This window comes from Phyllopteryx taeniolatus, chromosome 1 (genome assembly GCF_024500385.1).
Source record: "Phyllopteryx taeniolatus isolate TA_2022b chromosome 1, UOR_Ptae_1.2, whole genome shotgun sequence".
Lineage (NCBI taxonomy): Eukaryota > Metazoa > Chordata > Actinopteri > Syngnathiformes > Syngnathidae > Phyllopteryx > Phyllopteryx taeniolatus.
The window spans coordinates 2,878,361-2,905,415 of record NC_084502.1 but is presented as its reverse complement, the minus strand read 5'-3'; the positions used below and the strand labels follow the sequence as shown (position 1 = coordinate 2,905,415).

Below are 27,055 nucleotides of genomic sequence, written 5' to 3'. Positions count from 1 at the left end.
AATAACTTCAATAAACACCCTCAGTCTGGATAAGAACATTGTTGGCCTAAATAGTTTCCATACACTAAATAGATTAAGTGGAAAGCACTTTGCTTGTTTTGTCTTGTCTGTTGTAAGGATTGAATGAAACAATCGTGCAATATTCCAGTTAATCAAATAATCATAACAGCTAAGATGGTTTGCAATAAGTAGAAGTAATTTCATATGATTTTGGCCACAAACATAGATGTTTTGGTAATACGCCGGCAAGTGTATTTTTTTTTATCTTGTTTTTCACAGAACGGGACATCAACCCACTGATTTCTGACTCCAATTGTCAATTGTTCAACACCAGCAACCAATAAAGGGAACCATAAAAAAAAGTAACAAAAAATAAAAAATAAAACAGCATCTATGGAGACACATTGTTTACAAGGAATTACAAGGAGGAAAAACACACAAGAAAACTTGTCTGTACATGCAGACAAACATACTGACCTCCCGCAGTGATCCTTTGCAGCGCAGCAGCTTGTAGACAACAGTGAGTGGGATACAAAGCATGGAGGAAAGGGCTAATGCCCAGCCAAACAATTCACCCCACAATGGGTATGTGTACACATTGTTATAGGTTAGGGGCTTGTAGTTCACCACGTGGAATAGGAAGACTCCCTAGAAGCACACATAAATGTCAGATATTTGCTACCGGCGGGCACACCGAACAATCCAAACAAGCACTTACCACGCAGACAAGGGGCGTGACGTAGGACCAGCACCACTTCATGTAGGGAAGGGGCTGATAGCCAATCATGCGAGCCACATCGTCCATGAAACGGTCTGCGCCTGACAAGAGGTTACGCAAGCAGACAGCGGTGCCTTGAGATGCCGCTTGAATTCGTTCCGTCGCTCGCTCAAAGCACTCGTATCCCAAATCATCCCCCCTCCCCCATTGAAATGGATGGAAATGAATCCAAAAGAAGTAAAATGTTGGTAATGTGTTGTTCATAAGAAAAAAATATCACTCTATAATATTGTACTTTAAAAAAAAAAAAAAAACACGAACGGTGCCGGGCAGGTATCTGTCTGCGCGTGCTCCGTCTTGACACAAACGTGCGGTGTCGTCATCGTTTACACACATAAATATGGCGGCTGCTGACCACAGCTCGTACGCAGTGGGAGATCTTGTTTTAACTACTTGTAACTTTTTTTTTTTAATCAAGCTGTTGCTTTAATACAAGTGTAAAAACAATCTTAAGAAAAAAAAAATACTGTGCTAAATGGATGACAAAAAAGGTTTTGTGTAAACCTGGCTTGTTTTTGCCACATTTTGTTATGCTTCACTTCAGTGGACATTGTGCTGTGAATATTGCTTTGTCTGTCTACATGTGTCGCTCCACCGTTTGTGTTCAAATATCCGTTGTTGTTTTTTAAAAGCATTATAACACCGCCACGTATATGCTATTCGTTAGCCCATCTATCGTGCATCTCAAGGTACAACTGTATTGCGAAAGTCTACTGGATACTGTGATTGATTGTGATATGGTGTGAAGGCAGAGCTTGCATCTCACCGTAGACCCAAGCAATCACCACACACTCCCAGAAAGCCTGCCACAGCAGAGTGATGCCACTGGCAGAGTAGTAGTCAAACAGCTGGAACACATACATCCCTCCCTGACAGAAAGAAAGAGAACGTAGCCAGCATCAAGAATTTGTAGTTAATATTTTATTGGTGACCTATTTCGAGCCTTCCAACTGGCTCGCCGTGCAAGTCGTTCCCAGAAATGGTTTCATGTGCCCATTGAGACATCCAAAAACATTATTTATCTTTTTAGGTAACAATTATCTATACCAAATTTTTTAAATGACAGCTATCTGTACTTTGGTGGTTACGTATAAATGAGTAATCTTGTCAACAGGGCAAGTACCGGACTTTGGTACTGATAAGCCTCGGCTTTTGTCCAATTTCTCAAAGTTTACTATCATTTCCTGCCAGCTTCCAAATAGTGGTACCACCGTGAGGACAACTAAAGCTCACCAGGTTAAACGGGAGATCGTACCTCTGTGACCATGGACATGTCAATGAAGAAGCAGATGATGCAGCAGATGGCTGCCACGACCTCTCGTCGCAAGGAGCCCAGGGCGGACTTGGGAGGAAGCATGTCCATGATTCCGGTTATCAAACCCTCGACGCCGACAAACTTGAATCAAAAAGTAAAACGACAGCGGGAAAGTCGATAAGAGGTCACATTGGGACACAAGTCGGAGTGACTGCTCTACAAAAGTGTTTGCATTATTCAATAAGATTTTAGATGGTATGCATATAATAATGTCTTCAGCTCGGTAGAGGAAAAGTGAAAACCCTGAAAAAGTATCGTCTATCAAATAAAGCAGAGGTGACAATTGTGTGGTGCTGAAGAGCATTTACGCAGTCGTTCCGGATCAAAAATGTTTATTATGTTAGTCCTGGCAGTTTTTCGACACACTATTCCTACCGCATTTCTCAAACGATTCAAACCATTCCAACTTTAAAATAGTCACAAAGTTGTGGACATCTTAAAAAACATTTTCCACATTCCCAAAATTCCTAATTTCTCCATGATTTTTTACGTTTATCTCCGTCCACATTTCTCAACGGATGCGGAGCATTCCAACTTCAAAATAGTCACAGAAATGTAGGAAATATTAGGAACAATTTTTCACATTCCCCAATTTCACACAATTTCCAGTTTTCCACAGTTCCCACGACAACATTCCCTAAACAATATTGGCATTTTTACATATTCACCTTCTCCTTCGACATTTCTCACCCAGTTCAACCCTTTCCAACTTCAAAACGTTTGAGCTCATTCAGGATATTCTTCTTCACATTTGTTTTTTTTTGTATTCCACATCTTCCATGACAAAATCCCTAAACTATGAATGCAATGCCTCTATCATTTAAATTAAGCTTTTTTTTTTTTTTTTTTTTTTTTACAGCTTCACATTCAACATTTTTTTTTCTCCATTTGAATTGCACAGCATTTAAGTTTCGCATCATAATAACTATACAGTAAATAGACTAACATTTAGCCTTTGGCTCTGATGGAAACCAAACTGCAATTCAAAACTCATTTGCACTGGACAGCAGAAGAAACTGACACCGTATTACTGACTATAATTCTCTAGGTATCATCTTTGCAAGAATGTTTCAGCATATCGTGCGGGGCAACTTTCAAAATAACCTGAAAGGGTAACAGCTGTTGTAGCTACTGTCACATGATCCCTTCCGCATGGAGAATAAACTAGGCAAAGAATAGCCAGTGAGAGAGCATGAATGGACAGTAGAATGACTGTGTGAATAAGACAGAAGCTCACTGACAAATGACAATAGATGTAGGCACAAACAGACACACAACTAACACGCTGCACAGAAATGCAATGCATGAGCTGGACAAGTGGCTACATAGTGACGCGGAGGAAAGCAAGAACGAAAGAAAAAGGACTTACTCATTATGCAGTCGACCTTACCTGACTGTCCAGGCCAAGTACAAGTAACATAAAGAAGAAGAGCGCTGCCCAGAGTGGTGCCAGAGGCATCAATGTCACAGCTTTGGGGTAGGCTATAAAGGCCAGGCCGGGTCCTACACATTAACAAACAACTCAGTGGAAAAGGCTTTCAGGTAATGCGTTCATTATACAGCGGTGCCTTAACATATGCGTAAGAATTTTTGCTTTGACTTGCAAGCAGAGGCTTCAAGCTGTTTAATGCCACTCCCCGTTCAATTTTACTCTCAAACTAAACAAAACAAACAGAGTTGCATGTTGTGTATTTAACGCAACCTCATTGCTTTTCCTTAGGAAAGTCCACTAAGCTAAATGCCAACGACAACAAAAAATGCAAAATGCCATTGACATGCTAACTGTGAGCATCGACGGTCTTCATTTTAGAAGTAACAGGTTATTTGAACACAAACGGTGGAGAAACACATGTAGACAGATAATGTATCAATACTTCCAGCGGGCATATATTCTTTATCCTCTATGATAAATGAACTAGTATTACAGCATCTTACTGAGTCACAGTCATAGTAGAAGTACTATTCGTCTTCGTTTGTGTCTGCATGACTGTCTCACAAAGTGCAATTTTTCCCTATAAAAAAAACAAACGCTAAATGTTTTGTTTTTGGGACGGGGAGGGAGGACGAACGGATTAATGGCATTTCCATTCATTTCAATAGGGAACGATGACTTGAGATGCGAGCGTGGTCATGGGACAAATTCAACTCATATCACAAGGCACCACTGTAGTGTTTTTCGGCATACTCTGCGTACTTACCACTCTCGGCTACCTTACTGATGTCCACGCCTTGCTCTGCAGCCATGAAGCCCAACACAGAGAACACCACAAAGCCCGCAAAAAAGCTGGTTCCGCTGTTAATGAGTGCCAGCACAAACGCATCCCTTTAGAAAAGACGACAGAAAAACGCAAGTGAGCAAAGTACGCTTCCTAAAATGCTGAAACACGACAATTGGGAGACAAGAAATATTAGGCGAGAGAAGGGGTGGGATGGGAATGATGAACGGGGGACAGAGAGCAGATAAATATATCTCCGCAAGCTGCTGTTATCCTTGCACAGCAAATATGGCAACAGCAAGTTTGGCTCAAGGCCTGAGGGGAGACGGGGTGAAAGACCTAAAGGCTACTTACTACATCTCAACATATCCCCCTCACACACTTGTAGGAATATGGAAACTATGAACTCACATTTTGAAAAGGTAACATCACTTTAATAACAAAGTGAATTTCAGTGTTCTGGCAACGAGTCAAGACGAACCATCTCTCTGACGGACAAAAAGAATGCTGTTAATTCGCGACGGTCATTAATAAATTGCCTCACTCATCCGACAGAGGCATGTCCGTTAATGTCTGAGAGAGCGCTCGGGGGGAATCCTAATGCACGTGCAGAACCATAACAATCGGGCATCGGAGGTCGGGGTTAACGAAGCAGTGCATATCGAAACCGTGCCAATTAAACGTCCTCTCTGGCCTCACTTACTGTTAAATAAACAATTAAGACAGCACTTAACAGTTGCACAATTTGTACACAAGACACTACAAAGCGCGACACCGCAAATAAAAAGAATTCCATAAAACATAAAAGTCGTCATTATTCAGAAGCGAGGAGACCACCCCCTGAAGTCCTCAGAGCCCGAGAAGGTTCATATGACTCTAACATATCAGAGAGGTACATGAAGAGACTTGCAAGACTGCTGATGTTATTGATTTAACGTCCCTGTTAAAATTCAGGTTTGAGTCCAACGTTACTTGCAGGTTTCAAGTCTCAAGGTGACCGTTTTTTTTCTTTGTTTCTCTCGGCCGCAGAGAATGATTTCAGTTTTGTCTGAGTCGGGCTGACGAAAATTCGTTTGCATCCACTGGAGACGGTTACCAATATCAACAAAATACATCCTGTCCTTGAGGTAGGACTTGAAGCAGTTTAAATCAGAACCAAAGATTCCCCACCCGGTGTTCTAACTTCTGTAATAAGATCCCACGGTGTTGAAGGAAGCAGAGCTGTGGATCTGTGTGGTGTGTAGAAATGTGTGGTGGGGCTACCTAAGGGTCTAGAAATATGTTTCCATATGTCAGCTAACAACAGCTTTCGTTTTAAGAAACAACCTCCAGTTCATTTCATGCCGCTTTTGTGTCCCTCGTTTGACCGCAATCGTATATTTGTAGTGCTCAGGTCAAAGGTCAAAGGTCACAGGAAGCAGAATGCAAATTGTGGCTGATGTTTGAGTTATGTGAAGTTATTTACAGAGTCAGTTGGGACTGCTTTCACACAGACTTTAAAACGTACTGGTAACAGTTGTTATGGAAGCGATTGTAGCTGCCCAGTGCGGTCAGGGCGCCCAGTCCGATGGCATAGGAGAAGAAAATCTGGGTACCAGCATCAATCCACACCTACCACAAAGGAAGAACAATGTTTTGAATTGCAGGTTTGGAACAAGTCATTTGATTCATTAACCGGCCAGATGTTGATACAGATGAGTCTACCTGTGCTTCTCCTAGTTTGGACCAATCTGGTTTCAAGTAGTATATAATCCCATCTAATGCTCCAGGTAGGTTGACACCATGGGCCAAAAGAACTACCAGAACCACGTACGGGAACAGTGCTGTGAAGTATACAATCTAGAGGAAGAGGAAAAAATACGGTGGATGAACAGGAGATACGGGAGAAATGTAGAGGATTTTGGTGGGTAGGTGAAGTTGAAGTGCTATGTGTCAGAACTCACATCGTGAAAATTAACAGTAAACTGTTGAAGGTATTTAAATTTGTCACATTAAATGAAGTGCATAAAACGATACATTTGTGTTGACTAGAAACAGGCTAGTGGTTGTCAATGTGGTCTATTTGTTATGGTCAAATGCAACTGCACCAAAGTATGTTTTTATCACTTTGATTAAGCAATTACCTGCTAAATACTCAAGTACTCAAGTCTTAAGCCCATTAGGTCCTCGGTGTAGAATCTCGGTGTCAAACGTACGGCCCGCGGGCCAGAACCGGCCCGTCAGGGGGTCCGATCCGGCCCGTGGGGATTGTTCTGCCTGTCGGACAAGTTTTAGTTCATTTATACAGACAGACTCTTATTTTGAAACTCATGCTTTTATTTTGTCACAAGCACCGTAGAGCCGTAAGTGTTTAGACTCGTTGTGATACTTGCACGCACAGATATGAATAGAAGACTAGATCTATAGATATGAACAATAGGTAGATGTGTCACACCCCTTTGAGCTGTATGCCTACGGCGACGTTAAAGCTAGTGGGTGCAAAGTGTCGACGTATTCCATGTTCGTGGATGGAACTTAAAACCAAAATAACAAGGTTGCCTGCAGATTGTGCAGCATACAGCTCACACAACACCGTACAATCACAACAACGGAAATGGGAATAACCTTTAACAGGTAAAAATATTTTTTTGTCTCTTTTTTCAAATGTAATATCTTGATAGCACATGCTTTGGCGTTGACAAAAAAAAGTAAACCTCGTGAAAATCGGGTGAGAAAGGAGCAAGTTGTGACCTATCTTTCGATGTACATGCCATTGATGGGAACAGCCTAAGCGACGTGGAGACATGGCGGCCACGTTGGTGGGGGCAACGTCCCCATCAAAGGCAATACATTTACATTGAAAATAAATCATAACTTATTCATTTCTCAATCGATTTTCATGAGGTTGACTTTTTTGTCAATAACAAAGCATGTGGTATTCATACACAACATTTTATAAAACAACCTAAAAAATGATTCTCACCTATTATAAAAGTTATTCCCAGTTCCCTTGATTGTACAGCGTTGTGTCAAACCGTATGCAGCACAATGTGTAGACATCCTTGTTATTTTGGATTTTGTGCCATTCACACACATGGAATGTGCCAACACTTTGCCCCCGCTAGCTTAGCGTCGCCGTAGGCACGCAGCTCAAAGGCGTGTGTCGTATCTACCTATTGCTCACATCTACGCTTGCATGTAGCTGTGAGGAAAAAAGATCGCTTCGGATTTATGTAACTATGCAGTAAAAATAAATAAAAAAATAAAAAAATTGTGTAACTCCTGCAGAAGCAACGCCTGTATGTGTCATACCGGTCGGTATCATATATTATTTGTTAAGCAATGTCATACGCAAATGTGCAGTTAAAATCAGTTTGTGAAGTTACTTTGGACATGCTTATTGAAAGGTGTAGTGGTACACGCTGCCTTTATCAAAGGTGGCTGGGGTTCGATTCCTGGTCAGTGCACCAATTCCTAGCCACTGCCAGCCCCAAACCCGGATAAAAGTGGTTGGGTTCCTTCAGGAAGGGCATCTGGTGTACAAACTGTGCCAAACAAATCATGTGCGTTACTTGTTGTGGCGACCCCTGAAAGTCAAATCTACAAGCTAATTTGATGCATGCAAATAGTTTGCCGTGGGTTGCTAATTTCTTATGCAGACTAATGCTTAACTCATATAGATTAATTGTTTGTGTTTTTGCTAAAATATGCCATCTTTTAATGGCTAGCTACTGGGTGACAGCTAATATAAGTTTCTGTTTTGCACTTGTTGTGAATATGTATGTCATGAATAGACATAGCGAATAGATTTATTTTGTCCTCATTTTTAAGTTTCACTCTGTCAATCTGCTTGATGTCAAGAGTGTAAATTAAAGGTGCAAACTACTATGAGGACATGTCTTGCAACGTCTAATCAGAGTTAAGCTTTTGGGAAAAAGTGGGAATTGTCATTATTTATAGTTTATTAGGCCACCGTAGAACTGTGCAATATGTAAAATGTTATATTCTGATATAGGGAATTTTATATCCCATTAACAATATACAGTTTATCCTCATATAATGTTTTTCCTTAAATTAATGGAAATCTATATTTTCTTCATTTATTTAAAAAAAAAAAGAGACATTTTATTTAGACCACACATGCAGAAATTCCAGAATTTTGCCTCAGCAGCGGCAATGTAAAGCTAATGATATAAATGATAGAAGATTATATCCTATCTATCTATCTATCTATCTATCTATCTATCTATCTATCTATCTATCTATCTATCTATCTATCTATCTATCTATCTATCTATCTATCTATCTATCTATCTATCTATCTATCGCACAGCTCTAGGCCACGAACATACTAGTCTACCGTGTGAGCTCAAATTGGGGTGAATGTGGACTAAAATGAGTTTGACATCTCAGGTGTAGATGTGTGCACTGTCATGTTACTTTGAAGAAAAGGTTGTCTGTGCGCTTGAAAGCCAGACAATTTGTAAACCTCCTGTAATTTGCGAAAGGTTTTTGGCAGACCTTTTCAAACATTGTCTTTGACAAGTTATGACGAAAACGCTGCCCCTGCTAGGCCAGTAACAGTCTCGGCTACTCTAAGTCAGTACGGTGAAGTTAAAGTACTGGGAAAGTGCATATTTGTCTCGATCTGGGGTGCGTGCGGCCTCTTTCCAAATTGCAAATATCTACATGGTGGAACGTTGCTAATCGGCTTACAGCAGGTTAGCCGATTCTCATTCTTTTTTTTTCACCCCCCCCACCCTCCCTTTGAAATCTTGCGACTAGAGACGCAAACTAGACTTTGCACTTGGCATGACAGCGGATGAAACGACTAAACGACACTCTGAAAACTGTTCCTTGGCCCGTGCCATAAGGGATCAATGTATTTATATATTTATAATGTGTTAAAGTGCACATTTACATGATTAAACACCAACCACACAATAACCAGAAGAATGTGAGCTCAAATGGGTTTCGGTCTAGACACTCTCACTTCACCAAAGCTGGTTGGGGGTCAAAGGGCAAAATGCCACAATTATTTCACCTCTCGTGTAATAACTACACAAATATTGCCTATAACCTTGATAGTAACAAGAGACAATATATAAATAAAAATAACCTATGTTGCGTCAACCCAAAACATGGTACACGTCATAATGGTTTATGATTTGTAATGCAAGATGAAACCTACCTTGCCTGTAGATTTAACTCCCTTCCACATGCAGAAGTAAACAATGACCCAGGTGGCGAGGAGACACAGCACCATCTCATAGCTGATGTCACCAGGTTCATTAATCCCACCAGACAGACGGAGAACTTTGCGTCTGTGAGCCAGAACACAAACTTCAAGACAAACACCAAGCCAAAGATAGCTAAGCAGCTACTCATTGGACCAAAATACTAGAGGACACATTTGGATCAATATTACGATGAAGTGCCTTCTGTCATCATAGCAATGTGGCGGAATAATTAAACCGTGAGTTCTAATAATGGCCAGACGTTCGCACACATACGCACCAGTACCACGATGTCTCTTAAAATGTGTTTGACTACGTGACAAAATAATACTAAATCAAAACATTGACATGGTTTTATTCCATACAAGTTCTTTTCTTTTCACGTGTATTCTATTTACATGATCAAATTGAACATTTTGCATGTGTCCTTGAAATTAGTGTCCACCCTGTCATTATGGGGTGACTGCGCCTTTATGAAGCTTCTGATGTTTTCAGTGGCATTACTAACCACGTTGGGTCTTTCTTCAATGGAGGCTGAAACAGCTGTGGCTCGTGACGGAGTAAATATTTACACTTGACGTTTTTTTTGTAATTCGCATCATATTATGTGTGTAGTTGGATTTTGTCGAGGTGAACATTTCTCCACAGTCTTAGTGAAATATCAGTTGGTGTAAAAACCTTTCAGAAATCTATTTGTTAAACAGTCCACAGTCAGCTTGCTAACTGAATCACGTTGCTAAGTGAAGGTCCACCATGTGCTCATAAAACGCTACCGTTAGCCATAAAATGTCATCCACCTTGTCAATGTCCAGCCTGCAAGCACGCTCCCATATTTTGCTTCTTGCGTGTACATGTAAAACAAAAGTGTGGCAGCTTGACCAGTGTGCATTTTTTAACAGCATAACATCTACCGGTATTTAATACAAAGAATATGGATTTCAATGGCAAGTTATAAACTTCAGCGGTAAAATGGGAAAGGTTGCATTGACACAACTTTGACATGTTGATATTGACTCATACTGTTGATAAGTTGGGGCATGTCATTTTGGATGTTTTCCAAAACTAATCCAGCCGTGCTTTTATAGACCTCGTTTTGTGCACCGTGGAAAAGAAAACGCCCTTCGACAAACTACAAAAGTGGAAGCATACAAATGTCCACATTGGTCTTGATAAGACCAGGAATCACAACCCTTTGCTCTCATTCGATTATTCGAGAGCCACTCTTGTTCGCTGATCAAGAAGAATAGGTGGAAGTGCGAAACCAACTGTATGCATTAACCTATCATGCTTTTTCTTTTTTTCTCTCTCTCTCTGACCAATTGTCTGTGTCTTCCTTCATTCTGTGTATTGGTCTGAACTGTTTACACGATGGAAGGTCGAAAAACTCCGTTTTTGAAACCCCCTCTTGCGCAAGTTACGTTAGTTAAGTCTTTGTTTCAGGTATTCTCTATCAGAACATTTACATTTTTCCACAACAAGATGAAGGGTGTCCGAGAAATGACAATTTCAAGAGAAGAGATACATACTCCCAGAACTCGATGACTGGGGAGCGCATGTCTTCCGTCTCCACGCAGCTGACATTAAGGAGTAACTTGGTTGAGGACGCGTTCAGTGGCGGCCCAGAAGAGAAGGGCTTGCTGGCCGGAGCAGCGGATGATAGCTGGGCAGCGCTGTGGTTGTGGCAGGTGCTGCGGAAGTCCTCCGTACAGTTGGGAGTGTTCCAAGGGTGTCCGCAGGTGGCCCACGGAAGCGGGTTGGTAAAAGAGTGGAAGAAAAAGTAGAGACCCCAGACCAGAATCATGATGTAGTAGGTGTTACAGAAGAACACAATCACCATTGAGGCCAAGCCCAAACCTGGTCGGGAGAAGAGGCGCATCAGAACGTGAATGAATGAAGGAAGTAACAGCCACTGCTTACGCTTCCTGTCCGACACCGAGCGGCACCTTTGAAAAGAGGTGCGATGTTCCAGGCGGAAACGCCTCCCTGCTTCATGAACTGTCCCAAAGCGATTTCCAGGAAGAAGACGGGGATGCCCCCGATGAACACGATCAGCAAGTACGGGATGAGGAACACACCTGCAACAGGAAACACAACTTGTCACGTTGACACATTGGACTGTATGTGCCGGTGGAGTCATGTTACAAATGCACAGTCTCCCTGTCGGAAATACAATTTACTAATTGATTTTACTGTCCTGTTATTGTAATTCCATACCTGCATGTCAGACATATCAATGCCATATAAATACATTCCTTCTGGTGAAATCAGATTTTGATTGGAATGTGACAAATTGGTTAATTGTTAAGTTAAATCAACACATCGCGTCTTTCTCCATTCCTAAGTGTAAAAATGGAGACAGTTTGAATGAGATTTAAAAACCTACCTGGAATTATACAATAAAGTTCATTATTAATTGCTTTGATTAAGTCCGTAATGTTGACAGCGTGAGGGGGAGAAAGCTGCACAAATCTAGACGTAGTATCAGATGTGACACAAGACACGGCAAAAACACTAAGTGCAAAACTTAAAGCTGTGAAGGGCTTAAATGAAAATGTAGGTAAGAGAAAAGCACATTTTCGGTCCTTGGTTCTGAAATGCGTGAAGAGGCAAGAGAGCGGAGACAGCAAAGGGATGATGGAGTTGTTCATGAGTAATTAGTCTTGATAGAGAAAGCAAGGACTTTGTTTTGATTGGCGGGATTTGGCCGAGGGCTTGCTGCTTTTCACACACATTATTTCAAAAAGAAAGCTTCCTTTGAATGAGAAAGACACACCATAACAGGAACGAAGAACACGAGTCAGTTCAAATCCAAAATGTCATTTGAAGGGAATTGCAAACTACGTGATGCAACTACAGAGCAAACGAGGTGGTCACGTGAGCGCCTGTGACGCAGCGCACAGGCTGGCTAAGAGCAAAGGAGGGAAAGATGGACGGCTCGCAGAGGAGGGAGGCCGGGGGAAAAAAAAAAAGTGGGACGATGCCGGAGCTAGAAGGGAGCTTAGCAAAAAAACAAAACAAAAAATGAGCAGGCGATGCGCATCGGGCCGACCGGCAGCGGGGCAGCGTTATTGATTGACAATTTGTTGTTCATCACATGTCATTCTGTGGGAGCGGAGGTGCTGTGTAGCCTTATAAGGCAACGCTGGTGAGCGTGACTCAAACACAAGAGACAGAGGCGGGAGAGCGGGAGGCAGAGAAGAGAGCACACGATGAGATGTTCGGCGTGAACGGAACGAGCGGAGAGGAAAAAAAAGGCTTTTGCAGAGATACTGTACCTCAAGTTATGGGGAAGTGCATCCTTAATAGGCTTAAGTAAATCCTCTCTAATCATAACTGGACCGCACACAGCGGGCCGAGTAGCAGGGTCACAAATAAATAAATAAATAAATAAATAAGGGCATTTATTCTGTGCGATAGAGCGAGAGTTTGACTCAGCTCTTATCTGAAATTGTTGTTGTGTTGAAAGGTCTACTCCGGGCTGGTCAAGGGCACAAAATCTAATTGTTTAGAGGATGCGCTGACAGGCAGGGGAGGAAAGAATGCGCACAGGGCAGGTTATTGTGTGTCCATATGCCACCTTATCAGGCAGAGAGAGAGAGAGAGAGAGAGAGAGAGAGCGAGAGAGAGAGAGAGAGAGTGAGAGAGAGAGAGAGAGAGAGAGAGAGAGAGAGAGAGAGAGCGAGAGAGAGAGAGAGCGCACCTTTATAAAGCTGCGAGAGTGAAGGGCAGGAGCACAGGGGGTGGACTGTGTGAAGCAGGCCATTGTTATCCGATACCAGAAGGTGGGTATCAGAGCTGCGGGTCACAAGACACACACCGCACAGAGGGAGGGCTGGACTAAGAGACACACACACACACACACACACACACACACACAACCACTCATTGGCCTTAATTTCAACGAAACACATCGTAAAAATATCGACAAGTGGGCGGGGCGAGGATAAGAGAAGCCAAGGGCAAAGGTTAAGAATCTGAGCAGGTTACTATTGGACACGCTGGCATGGATGAAAATGGGAAGGACACAAGGGGGAGAGGCAAACGCCTGCAGGACATCGTGTACATCTGTTAAGCGGCTATAATCAAGTGAATGGCGGGGGGTGGAGAATTTTTAGCTACGTGCTCACAGCCACGCAAAAAGGATTTGTCGGTGTACTTCCACTTTAATTTATAACTGTCATGTGACAAAACCTTACGTAGCCGATGGTTTCTTTATCTCATCATATCGTAAAAGAGCTTATTAATAACAGCCCTGCCCTGACAATGTGGCAATATCCGCACCGGAGGCCTGACCTTGTCCTGTCTGCAGGATACGGGAGCTTTCTGCCAATAACACCGAGCGGCAGACCATACATCTATGACACATCGCTCGCTGGTGTTTAAACTTAAAGCACAGTATATGACTAGTTAAACATTCAGGGATTTGCATTGTAGTAACATCATAACAGCGGGAAGTCAACAACCTCGGTCTTTCTTTTTTCTTTTCCGAATTCCAAACATTGGTACGAAACCAACAAATCATGTAGCATGTTCTCCTCATGCTTGCACACACACACATACCGTCATTTAAACTGCTTCTGGTTCACCCAAAATAAAGTTTAGCTGTTCTAGTAGGCTTTCCCTACATTTTTCTTTTGCCTTCTGGCAAAAGCCTAAAGGTTTCGTGCTCACACCGGCTGCTATTTTCATAATTTCTTCCACCTTGTCTAAGGCGCAATGCCAGCTGAAGAAAAACAGCCCCAGGCGTCACTAAAACAACAAAATACCCAAAAAAAACACACGTAGGAAAATGCTATATTCCGATGAAACCAAGGTTGAACATCTTAGTCTTTAACGCAAACACTACGCTCCTCATCACTTAACTGAACACCATACCTAAGGGAAGCGCGGCGGTGGCATCGTAATGTTTTGAGGCTGTTTTTCTTCAGCTTAAATTGAGGCCTTAAACGTTGACTTTCATTTTACATAGTAAGTCTGAATGCGATTGGTTAGTTCTGAACACAGCAACAACCCTGTTACCAGAGGGTGGGCACACTTGTGCGCCCGCATCATTTTACACATCGTACTACAAATCAAGTACAGGGCTAGTGAAGCTCACCTCCTCCGTTCTTGTAGCAAAGGTAAGGGAAGCGCCACACGTTGCCCAAGCCCACAGCAAAACCCACGCAAGACATGATGAAGTCCATCTGTCTGGTCCAGGTTTCTCTCTCCGCCGCCGGTCCTGCAACGGCCCCCACATTCCCGGTCCCAGCCGCATCTCCGTCCTGACTCTGCGGCGGACCAGCTCCGCCGCCCTCGCCGCACCCTGGACCCGCTCCGAGCGCGGGAGCGGGCACCAGGGGGTGAGCTGATCCGCCCCCCTCCCCTTCAGACAGGTCTCCTGCTTCCAACTGGGGGAGGCTGATTTCACCTGGACAAGAGAAGATGGCAAGATATTAACACAAGGAACGGGAAATGTAAAATACTCTTTATCATGAGTGAGATTACATACAGTGGATATAAAAAGTCTAAACACCCCTGGTAATCTGCCAGGATTTTGTAATGTAAAATGTGATATCGAGATAAATAATTTCAATACTTTCTTCACCATTATTGTGACCTATAATCTGTACAACTCAATAAACACCTGAGATCGGTTGCACATGTGTGCACACCCTCTTATAACTGGGATGTGGCTATCTCCAGAATTAATCATCCATCCATCCATCCATTTTCTGAGCCGCTTCTCCTCACTAGGGTCGCGGGCGTGCTGGAGCCTATCCCAGCTGTCATCGGGCAGGAGGCGGGGTACACCCTGAACTGGTTGCAGAATTAACCAATAACATTCAAACATGTTAAATGGGAGTCAGCACACACCTGCCTCTGATTAACACCAAATAAAGTTTAGATGTTCTAGTAGGCTTTTCTTGACAGTTTTTAGCCCTCTAGCAGAGGCCTGAAGGTTTTGCGCTAACATTATATGGTATTTGGTACAGTTCATAATTCGTTCCACGGTTCCAGAAAACATTCAGTTAGCACTCAACCTTCAGGCTTCTGCTACAAAGCAAAAAACAAAAAAACCCCAAAAATGAAAAGCCTCCTAGAACATCTGAAATTGATTGTGCAACCACATTACCTCAGTAGCTTATTTTAACTTCACTTTGAAAAAACATTTTTTTAATTGCATCGTTAAGGTTTAAGATCACATTAATGGTGCTGGGAAAAGTTAAATATATATTAGATCTTGGTATCTTTTTTTTTTTTTCAGTCACAAAAAACAGGCATTTGAACAGGGGTGTGTAGATTTTAAAAAAAAATTATTTTTTTTAGATCCATCGCACGCCGATGGAATCAAAGAGGGATTGTGTGTTGTTGGACAATTACTTCAAACGTGGCTTCAGGCTTTTAGAAATACTCAGCAGCATATCTTCAGCGTGCTGCCCTGACAGATTATGTTTATACTCATGTTGCGGTTGTGTTGTCATCACCGAGTGAACCCTCCCCCGACATTCATTGTGCCTGTCTCCATCTCAGTCAGGATGATTAGTGTGCTGCAGCACAGCGCAGTAGACTGACCCCGCTATCCGTGGACCTTGGGCTTCTCTGTTGGTCCTAACCGAGCTCCCCCTTTTTCACTATTTTGGGCGCACCACGGTCGAGTGTGTGCAAAAAGAAAGATAGACGATCTCATCATCCTCGGCGTACAATCGCATGATTATCGGTGCGGGCTAGTCTCTTGTTGGATGCAAAGTGAGGCAGCTCAATCCAGATCAGAGCAGTTTGGGGTGTGTGTGATCTGAAGAAAGTGGGCAAGGTAAAGGAATAGCTGTGCATCCTGGGTGCGACTCTGCCTCGTGAGGAATAGATGAGCAAATCTATGCATCCTTTAGTTTGAGCGTGATACAATGCAAATTATACTACAATTAGGATGATAATACTGCTAAACTGCTCCTTTAATTTTTTGGGAATATCATTCCACTCTTTCTTTCAATTTCTACTGTTTATTCTGTGCAGGGTCACAGGTGAGCTGGAACCTATTTTAGTTGACTGTGGAAGAGAAGCGGGATCCAGTTAGTCGCATTAGTGTCCATTCACACGTATGGACAACTTCAAGAAACCTCACACGCATGTTTATGGCAATGTAGAAAGAAGCCTGAGTATATCGCTCCAAAAAAAAACAAAAATCATTCTTTACCCAGTGAAGCCAGAGCCCAGTTTTGAACTCATAACCTTTGACTGTGAGCCAGACTATAATCCCATTAGTTTTACAGCCACTACCCAATGGAATTGGAAGACACACGCTGGGGTGACAAGAAAGTTTGAATTGCTTTGGGAAAAGCGTGTTATGCTCACAAAGCGATTTGTGGTCATTTACTGAGATTGAGCATGTATGAGAATTTGGGCTGTGGTGACAAATGTTGAGTACTGTAGTGCATCTGAAGCTATGACTCATTCCAATAATGCATAATGAAAAACAATCATGCACCATACTCACCTCGACTAGTTTCTCCCAACTCGGGTGACATGTTGTTTAACTGCGCCGGGGGTAAAAAAAAAGAAAAAAAAAAAAGGCGAATTGAATTTAAATTGGCAAAAAAAAAAAAAAAAAAAAAAAAAGAGCGAGCTGGCTGTTGGTTTTTAGACGAGGGAGGGTAAACGTGCCAAGAAAGGCAGATATATATTTAGCACCATGCAGTGTGCCCCAGTTGTCTTTTCCGATTTTCTCAGTTTATTTCGCCTCTTGGAAATACAAAAGATACAATTAAGAATAATATATTTGTTGTTTTTTTGTTTTGGTTTTCTTCTCCCCACACGTTGGAACGCCTCAGCACAGCCAAGAGATGATTATTATTATTTTTTAAAATGTCAGTAGGCGCCGTGGGACGCAGGAGACTCAGAAGCAGTCGACGAAGCACTTGAAGGTAAGCCTGAAGAATCTCATGGAGGACCGTTAGACGAAAAAAAGCTGGCGCCTGAGGGTTAACGGGTGTGTTTTTCAAAACTGTTCTTTTTTTTTTTTTTTTTTTTTTTTAAAGGAGTTGTTCCGTTCCCAAAAAAAAGCCGATTCGGAAGTCCGTGGTGGCTCTTCTGGTGATGCCGCGGTGCGACAGACGCAGACTGAGAGAACAAGTGACGCTCCAGACGTTGTCGTCACCCCTGCACCCCTCCCCCGCTGCCGCGCTCTGATTGGCTGACGGGAGGGCGCACGGACACGGTATCGTCATCATCCTCCTCCTCACCATCATCATCATCATTATCAGAACCCGCTCCTGCACAATCCCGCGGATGGATGGCTTGGTTGCAGCGCCTACGTCACCGCGCAAGAATCACGCCGAGGCGACTTTGAAAATGCACCTTCACGGCGGTTGCCATGTTGGGCCCGTATGAAGCTGCAGGTGCCAACCGTCCTCGCCATCCTCTCCACCGCCACAATGGCGCTAATATCATTACTTTTACCGGGACACGTCATAGGGCCATTTAGGGCATCTGCGTGAATGCAAGTTTGACGCCCTGCAGCCCGGATTCGGCGTCTTAACTCATCTGCAAAAGAGTCCTGCTGACCGCCAAACATCTATTGCAGCCGCTGCAGTATTTTTAATGGTCTGCCAGATTTTTCACACGGAGAATCCTGCCAACAGGCTCACGTGTTACAGCTGACATCTAGCGGACAAAGTGCAAATGACAAGCATCGCGTGAAAATGAAAACCAGGACGACGTTTGAACATTTTCATACATTTCATTTCATAAACCACAACTGAGAGACAGAGTCAGTGCACCGCCAATAAATATGCATTCCAATAATTTGACTGGTCAAAAAAGGTAATAAATAACTCAAATAAATATTAAAGTATCAATTAAATATATTATTATAAATACAAAGGATTTTCTTTCTTGAATGACTCAACTGTGACGAAGTGACAAAGTGACGAGCAGCTTTTTTTTTTTTTTTTTAAATATGGATGAGCCCTCTGTATGTGCAGTTGGTGTAGCAAACTCCTTTAGAGCTTACGCTAATTTTCACAAATAGATCTTGTAATATGGCTGGAAAAGAAAAAAAAAAAAAAAGCAGGCCGAAACATTCTAAGCGATATCTTCAGAAGTGGCAGATGCCAGTTCAAGTGAACTAATAGACACAAAGTCTCTTCATTTGATACATTTTGTTCCTTTAACATGATATTTAATTTAAGGCGTGATTAATTTCAAATGTTTTTTTTTTTTTTGCAGCGATTGTACGTAAATGCGTCAGCCCCACTTGAGCTCTATAATGATGATTATCTTTCCTTAAAAAAAAATGTCATGAAACATGATAGGATAGTGCAAGACCAAATTGTGGAACTGTGAACGATTTTCATATAAATGTATACAAGACTGAGGTAAACATCTGTCAAGGAGTGTACACAATGGGTCAGGAGGCTCGGCTAGAGATCCTGATGGAGGTTCATGTGCGAAAGCATTTGGGAATGTTCCTCCGTGCCCGACTGAGCTCGATGCCCATCGGCAACTAGTCTCTGATAACGGGCCTGCCGCTGGTAGTCTGGGTCCACGTTTACCCAGCTGTTGGCGACCCACTTCAGGCCGCGCTTTACCGGGCAGTCCCCGTGCAGTGAATACTCATCCAGCTCGCCCATCCAACCTAAGGAAGACAAAGGAATGAGGAAGTATATTTTGACTTTGACTTAAGTACAGTGTGCGAGTACTTTTCCCACCTCTGCAAATGGGACACACAAGATGCAATAACTGAAGATTGGTTTCTTACATATAGTTAACAACATGATCCCATTAAACTCTTTGCTAAACTCAAGTGTGTCCCTAAATTAGTAGCAGTTACTAAAGCATTCTATTCTTACCTTGGCCATCAGAGAGATGGTTGTACAAGAGGAGTGCCGTCCCAACAGTGGGTTTTATTCTCAGGTTCCCTCGAACGCATGTCTTCCGGGTGTCTGTTAAATCAACTCCATCTTGGACCAGTGCCTGGAACACAACACACAGCTGTAAATGCCTTATGTGCACAGTAATCGGTTGTTGTACTACACTACGCTGATGATTTGGGTATCAGATTCCTTGTCATGCGTCAGCACCATACGCATATTAGCATATAGGAGCCAGAGAGTCCGATCGTACTTTGAATTGCATTGAATTTGTTCCGTGACTCGACTTATATCGAAGAAATTTTCACTACGGAAATGAGCTGAAATGCCATTATTATGTTCCAGCCCCCGAAAACAGTTACATGTTCTTAATAAAGAAAAATAGCACTGTATTCTATATAACAAAGCATAAGAGATTGTAAAGAAATATATTTTTAAAGTAGCCCCCCCCAACAAAAAAACAAAACAATTTTATTACATTTTTAATAAAGAGAAACAGCTCTGTATTGTATAAATACAAAATTAAACATAATTGATGTGTGCCTTTTAGGGGCGGGGCTAAATAAGTGACCTCGGAGCTGGAGTCAGTCTGGTTGACCAGTTATTCCAGTGTGCGCGTTTGCTCCATGCTCCTTGTGAGTATTCTCATTTTGTATTTGTGTGTTCGACTGTGTGTTCCATTCAAATGGTGACCGCGGCTCTCCTTTTTTTTTCCACTCAAGAAATCAACCGAGATGCTCCGCGACTACAAAATCTCCTAAATTGGAGCATGCGAACATGAGCGCACCACTGTATCGCAGAAGAATGCTCACCAGTTCGTCGTAAGTACGGTTGTCGGCCACAGGAAACGTAGTCTCCCCGCCCTCCTCGACTGAGCTGAGGTAGATCAACACAGTAAGATACCTGGGACCAAGTACGAAATACATAACACAAGCATGGTCATTCGTGTGAATTTATGCCACTACGAGTACATCGTTACAGGAATTTCCAAAATGCAAACACCTGCAGGAGACCTCAGCGAGGGCGGAGGCATTTCCCGCCAGCCGCGTGTGCGAGCAGGCGGTCTCTACGTGGGGCGGGCTGCTGTCGTGATGAGCGTCGCTGAAGTCTCCGAGCTCAAACCGAAACACTTGCAGCAGCTCGCTCATGTCGACCAACGCGGTCGGCAGACGTGTCAGGGCGAGCACTCTGAGCCGAGGGTAAGAGTCAACATTTCAAATAAATGTGGTGTGAGATAAAGTGGAGTTACCTCCTCCTCAGCGTCTGCAGCACATGGTGGGATCCGGGGCCTTGATGAAGCCCCGTATGTTTGCTTCTCTGCTTGAACTGACTCCGGAGTTTCCCGCTTTGCTCTTGTCCCGGGCTTTGGGATATGTCGTAAACACGCTTAAACTCCTCCAGGCTGAGCATCCCTATCAAGGGACACATACGCAGTCCATTAGTGAACCTGAATACAACAAACACTCCGCTGTAAAATAAAATAAAAATAATCGTTCCGTCTCTTACTATCTACAAATACACTTCTCGTAAAACGTTAGGGATATTGGGCTTTCAGGTGAGATTTCAGGATGAAGCAAAAATTGTACAGGTAAACCTGCTTTAAACTTTTTCAATGTCCAACTGTTGAATCTTTCAGTGCTTTTTGCGCAACTTGCTCTTCTATAACAAGGGGCCGAAGAAACAAAATACAAAGCAGGTGTTTAATCCATGAAAATGTCCAATTATATCCACTTGTTTGACTTCCTGTGACTCTGACAGTTAGAGCTGGGTATCGTTAAGAATCTCACGATTCACTTGAATTTCAATTCTTTCGGTTGCGATTAATTTCAATTTGATATTTATTTAAATGCATTAGTGTCGATTCAGTAAAAAATAAAAATACACAAACGGAGTACCTTACTTTCCCTGATTTTCCTGTGTCCCGCTATTACACAGGAATCCAAATTGAGCCTAAATGTCAGATTTAAAAGTTGAAGACGCTCACTTCGCACCGCCGTTGCAGCTTGCTTTGGTCACAATTTTGATGCTTAATTGAATGCTGCCTCTGTCCACACAACACGAATCGCACGCAAAGGAACCCCCCCCCCCCCCCACCCAACTGGCCGAGAGGTGAATCGATTCCGAAAATTGGCCGAATCGATATTGAATTGGGAAAAGTTTAGAATGCATTCTAAGTAGGTTCATCCTGACAGTTCACCCAAAAGCTCAAATATTCTTCACTTTTTGTGAGTTGTGAACACAGTGGGAGGGAAAAGTATGTAAACCATTTGGAAATTCTTACATTTCTGCAAAGAAAATACTAAAAAAAAAAAAAAAAAGGTCATAAAATGTGGTCTGATCTTCATCTGCACAAACCTGTCGAGCAGGCTTCCAGACCAGCGAGTATCTGTCGCAGATTCTCCGGTCTCAACCAAGTCCCGTCTCGAGAGTGCGAGTGACTCACAATCTGGAGTGGAAGTCATTTTTCAGGAAATGTAATGACAAGCTTCATGCTTCAGATAACTTTTCATGCAGTATATCAACGGGAAGAAAATTTTTTCGATGGTCACCTCTTGTTTCTGCAGCCGCCCATCCTGATTGAGGTCCAACAGACTGAAGACTTCCTCGGTGCTAAGAGATAGCAGTGGCTGGGTTGGCTCTTCTTGCCCCCGGCCGGCTGCTGTCATCTGGCTTTCCATCAGACCCTTGAGCTGAGCCAGCTGCACCACCACTCGGCACTCCTCCTCTGACAGGAAGCCAGGGATCTCTGACCAACAAATATTGAATAATAAACCAGGGCAAGCAGTGGTGCAGGCCGCAAATGACGTTATAATTAACACACGGTCATCTGGCGGTGAGGAAGCATTTATTTGCTTCTTCATATTCACCGAACAGCCACAACAGCATGACAACTTGCACAAAATGTTATATATAGTGTCAGATTTAAGGAGTTTAATTGTCATACCAACACACATTCGACATTCGATACCCGAGGGCCCAGATTAACGCATTAATTCTCAGGACCTCTGAAATATAAATAGAATAAGAAAATAAGATACAACAAGACAACATAAAAATACTTATTTGCAAGCGAGTCCAATAGCTTTTCATTTCAGAATATTATTGGTTTTAGTTTGCAGTGGTGTACAATTGTGTCTAATATTTTGGTTACCTCAATTAATTACAGAAAAAAAAAGAGTCTCTCCGTATAATTAAGTATAATTGTATAACACTGCAAGCACAATAATAAACCTATTGTAATTATTATCTCTTAATCAAAACTGAACAAGACCGAATATTTGATGCAGCTAATGTATGTAATGTTTCTCCATTACATTTTATATTTCTCCCAAAATGTTATTTTCCTACAGGAGAGACTGAAAATAATCTCAGATTCTTCTTTAAAGCAAAATAACAAGTCACAACGTAACTTTGGCAACTACTCAATTTGGGAAATGAAAGCTTCACATCTTGCCAGCCTGCTTTTTGTCCGAGACCGGAGAAGGCATACACGCAGTACATCCTGTCTGAAGCAGTGATTAGGCAGAGGTAATCAAGAACATTGAAAGTGCTTCTGACAGGCTCGTTCCAAGATGAAAAGTCACCTCAAACAATGAGCATTTTGAAGGAAGTGCTATCGGTCTTCGTGGTGAAAAAATAGAATAGTGAACTTGAGTAGACGAGAATGTAATACTGTCGTTAATAATGAATGACTAACAAAAAAATAAAAAAATAAAAAAGTCGCAGACACAAAGCGTCACTGTACAACAGCCAACCGTAAGAGAGTGAAACGAATGATTAAAGGATCTCTGCAGACAGTGACCGACTACTGAATGGATTAGTTGGAAACCCTCCAATCTATGCTCATGATACTGTGATTAGAAACTTGTGTGAAACCTTCAATGCAAAAGCCTGAAAACACAGACCCTAGTAAGTCTAGGAACACTTTAGGTTTAGGGACATGAATATGCACTATAATATTACTGAATGGTGTAGTGTAATTCCGATTGCTTCCTGTGAGCCACCTGTTGTACAGCATGTTACACATTCTATATTCACAGAATACCATAGGGGGTGATGACTATAACCTGAGGGCGGGGGAGTAATTGGTTAAAAAGGGTAGTAAGCGACCAGCACCCAAGATCTGCCCCAAACTATAGCAGGTCCATTCCTGGACAATCCATGATTACATTTATGCCCGTATCTGTTTAACAAATCTAATTAGTGGCTTTCTGTTGTCTCCAAAATGACTTCTGACCAATGTCTGCAATACACTCCACAGAAATAAAACCTGTCATCACAAGTCCTGTTTTGTGTATTGAATCACATCCGTTCTTCGCCTCATAAAGATCTCAACGTGGAGGCCCTGAGTACTTCTCGTCATATCTGTCAGTTGTGTTAATAAAAGACTTCCGGTTGCTTGTACAGTCAGCGCCTTGTTTGTCTCCCACGTCTCTTTCACTGGACTCACTTGGTTAATCCCCATTGTCCAGTCGAGCCTCATTAATGTGGATAGCTGATACGAATGAAGTGGGGCTGAACCCTTCACTTCTACCTCCCTCCCCCCCCCCCCCCTTGAAAGGAAGTGACCTGCTTGTCTGACCAGTCAGGTCACAGCTACACAGCAGGGCAAGGCTGAATCTGTTTGAGGCCTGATCTCACATACACACACACCACTGCACACGGCAGAGGGCTGCAGAAACGACTTCCAATGTTATAAGTCTGCCAGTCAAGAAGGAAAATCAGATATCTATTGGCTGCATCCTGTGTCTCTAACAACCTAGCTTTACCTGGATTGCCATATAAGTGCAAAAAAGCCAAAGGGGTCACGGCAGGACAAAAGTGTGGCTTGGAATTTAAAAGAAAATGTGGGCTGAAAGGTGTCTCAACATGAGGGCCAGTCTTTTCCTTGATTCAAGCTGTGGGGATGGAAAAGGCAGAGAGCCAAAGCTATCCAAATGCCAACTTGTTCAGCTCACTGAATGTCTGTCAAACACACTTAAGAATGCCAGTGCATCTGCATCTCTAACCTTAGAGCGTGTCACCGAATCTCCCTCCTGTTCTCCACACCTCCCCGTTGCCCTTCCTATGCAAATGTAATCACCACCCACTATAAATACACCTATCCTGCCATCCCCACCAGACAAAGGATTTCACTCACAAGGGAGATTCACTCAGCCCTTTTTCACTTTTGTCCCAGAACGATGGCTCTGTTCTTTGCATGCTCAATACCTTTTCTCCTTTTGCTAGCTGGGTCCAGCATGACATTGGAGCTCGGTGCTGGTCAGTTACGAGTCGGGCAGGACGGACGAACGAGGCCTGACGATAGGGTTAGAGTTCGGTTAAAAGACAGAAGAGGGGAAACCTGAACTTAAGCGGGGAGACGCTCAGTCAGTGCCACCCTGACGCACGTGTTTTCCTCTGCTCTCTATTTGCGCCAATTTGACTCCACATAATGAGTTGCTACCCTTGGCCAGACACTGTGACCAGTATCCTGCTGACCATCTCATTTGCATCGCTTCCACCACCAATGGCACAGTTCACACGGCGGGGCGACTGTGACATGATGTTTGTTGCCAACGCACTTTGCGGTTCGACTGTTTTAGTGCCACGAGCAACCTGTCGGGATTGTAATTTGGAGGAGGCGTCCTCGTTAAAAGACACACTGGAAAACTTCTGTAGGCCTGATTTTGGTGGGTATGCACACTTACTGTACGGCAACTGATTTGCAAATGTTTTTTTCATCAGTGTGGGTTTGTCAGATTTCTGAAACTTCTGGCTACATAATATTGCTTCATTTAACTCGCAGGGTGATTTCAAATTCATTTTTCTCTTCAAAACAATTTACATAGGTTTTAAGGGTGAATTGTTATCCTTTCACGGATTCCCAGTGAGAATACACACAAAGCTGACGTCAGAGAAAATGACTCACACTACAATAAAATCTTATGGAATTTGAATGAAATGTATTTTGTATATGGAGGATCAGACGCTGTAATATCAAATCAATCAAAACAGATCTGATTCAGATTTTGTCAGCTTTGAAATTTAACATGGAAAAAAAACTATTTAGAAGCGCATACAGTATCTCGATAAAAATATTAAATTGTCCTTTGTTCTGCTTATATAGGAGCTCAGTAAATTTTCTATGTCTGGACCCAAAATAATTTTAATTCTGGAACTCAATGAAACTTAACCTTTGTCGAACAAATAAGATTTTAGTTTGTGGCCATTCTCCTATTGATTTTGCATGGGACAAAGGTTTAAATACGATGTCTGCTGTATTTTTATTATTATTCTCTGTGTTCATTTCTGATCTGTCTTGACAGTAGTGAAACTGCGTTTGACTCAGCTCAACCACAGTCCTATAAGCCTGTCACAGTTCTCGCTGGCTGCAAAACTAATCGTCCTGAAGCACGGGCCCTTGCTCGGGGGGCAGATCCGCTCCCGCATCGAGCTGTGGCTGGAGAGGTACGCCACGTGTGTAAGGAACATGACGCGACAACGTCAGCGGGGCGCCACTTTGCTGGTGACAGGAACGGTGCGGGGAGATCGGCTGGTGGTCAACAAGGCTTACGCCTGGCAGAGGAGGAACAAGAATTTGAAGGCAGCGTCGCGAAAATGGAAACAACAATGGAAGCTTTGGATGAGATGTGGAACCTGAATGAAAGGGAACACCACAAAGCACGTACCGAATAGGAGAGGCTTTAGGCCGAGCGTCGTCATCTTGTGTGTTCTGTCCGATACAAGTGACACTGGCTGAACATGTCCCACCTAAGACGCATCATAAACGACACGAGTAAGTCGAATACACAAGGGTTGCTTTTGCAGTCAAATCTATATGTTTGATCTGGCTGAGATGTTGTTATTTATTTATTTTTTTTTAGCTTGGTAGTCAAATTCACAACTATAATTACAAGTTCAGCAGTGATGTTGGGTCTAAAGCAAAATATAAGCAAGGTTGCAAGTTACAAAAGTGTTTCCAAGCAGTTCACTTACCCTGATCCCCTCAATTCGAGGAAGTCTAAATCTATGACTTTGCTCCTCTTTACGGGGATCTCTCACGGGAGGCGCAGTGGGATGGAGGGCAGGGCTTTCCCCTTCGCCGACAGATGGAGAGGAATGCCGGTCGTCACTGACAATATCCCCGTGGCCGTTATTGTAATGCACGTACAGCAATAGGGCGATCACATTGAGGATGTAGACGTGAAAGAAGACCATCACCACGACGAAGTAAGCCCGAGAGCAGATGCTGCTCCTCTGGACCGGCAGTCGAGTGGACCGTATGCGGGGCTTGCCGGACGACGACGATGCAATGCCGCCGACACCCGAGTCCTCCCCGTGCCGTAGATGTTCCTGAATGTTCTCCATGTGTCCTTCCATCCAGATCAATGTTGATGTGAGTTACTTATGTCTGCCTGATAACATTAGCCGGATGTTTAGCTAATCTGCATCTGTTCCGGTGGCAAAAATCATAACTTCACCACAGTTGTTTTGCCCAAATGAAAGAGGCAGTTCGTAGTCAAAATGCAGATGTGGAAACGCTCATATTCTGGGCGTTTCCACATCTGCAAATTTAACAACAATATTCTGGCGTTGTTAAATTTGTCATCATTAACTAAATCCCGTAATCCGGCACTAGCTAGCTAGTTTGCGGCAGCTCCTAGCAACCTAACAGGACGGACATACTTACAACTTCCGGT

General features: G+C 42.9%; 2 protein-coding genes and 1 long non-coding RNA gene across 6 annotated transcripts in view; 1 reads left to right on the top strand and 2 right to left on the bottom strand.

The window, feature by feature from the left end:
* Positions 1 to 17,545, bottom strand: part of si:ch211-117c9.5 (sodium- and chloride-dependent creatine transporter 1) — a 20,938-nt gene extending 3,393 nt beyond the window's left edge. Inside the window, exons 1-13 of one of the 2 annotated variants that reach the window (XM_061747439.1) lie at positions 17,000 to 17,545; positions 14,624 to 14,935; positions 11,469 to 11,600; positions 11,052 to 11,379; positions 9,480 to 9,612; positions 6,014 to 6,148; positions 5,817 to 5,920; positions 4,292 to 4,416; positions 3,484 to 3,596; positions 2,034 to 2,174; positions 1,545 to 1,647; positions 719 to 819; positions 478 to 648 (exon numbers count right to left, since the gene is read on the bottom strand). In XM_061747439.1, the coding sequence (XP_061603423.1) occupies positions 478 to 648; positions 719 to 819; positions 1,545 to 1,647; positions 2,034 to 2,174; positions 3,484 to 3,596; positions 4,292 to 4,416; positions 5,817 to 5,920; positions 6,014 to 6,148; positions 9,480 to 9,612; positions 11,052 to 11,379; positions 11,469 to 11,600; positions 14,624 to 14,935; positions 17,000 to 17,030 (1,929 nt within the window). In that variant the 5' untranslated portion in view covers positions 17,031 to 17,545. Of the gene's footprint in view, positions 1 to 477; positions 649 to 718; positions 820 to 1,544; positions 1,648 to 2,033; positions 2,175 to 3,483; positions 3,597 to 4,291; positions 4,417 to 5,816; positions 5,921 to 6,013; positions 6,149 to 9,479; positions 9,613 to 11,051; positions 11,380 to 11,468; positions 11,601 to 13,225; positions 13,363 to 14,623; positions 14,936 to 16,999 lie in introns of those variants that run through there. The other variant, XM_061747529.1, reaches the window with a different exon arrangement.
* On the top strand, positions 17,319 to 20,233 carry LOC133465424 (uncharacterized). Of its 2 annotated transcripts, none has more exons than XR_009784635.1 (4): positions 17,319 to 17,426; positions 17,541 to 17,719; positions 19,924 to 20,008; positions 20,096 to 20,233. It is a non-coding gene; the product is annotated as an uncharacterized LOC133465424 (long non-coding RNA). The 2 variants fall into 2 exon arrangements; XR_009784632.1 differs by having other exon boundaries at positions 17,541 to 17,900.
* Positions 18,222 to 27,055, bottom strand: LOC133465276 (transmembrane prolyl 4-hydroxylase-like). Of its 2 annotated transcripts, none has more exons than XM_061748034.1 (9): positions 26,352 to 27,055; positions 26,045 to 26,126; positions 21,923 to 22,119; positions 21,729 to 21,819; positions 20,623 to 20,785; positions 20,376 to 20,561; positions 20,186 to 20,249; positions 19,353 to 19,476; positions 18,222 to 19,138 (listed from the first exon to the last, which is right to left on the bottom strand). In XM_061748034.1, the coding sequence occupies exons 1-9, from the start codon at positions 26,733 to 26,735 to the stop codon at positions 18,924 to 18,926; spliced, it is 1,506 nt and encodes a 501-aa protein (XP_061604018.1). In that variant the 5' UTR covers positions 26,736 to 27,055; the 3' UTR covers positions 18,222 to 18,923. The 2 variants fall into 2 exon arrangements, with proteins under 2 accessions (XP_061604018.1, XP_061603925.1); XM_061747941.1 differs by having other exon boundaries at positions 20,186 to 20,276; positions 26,352 to 27,054.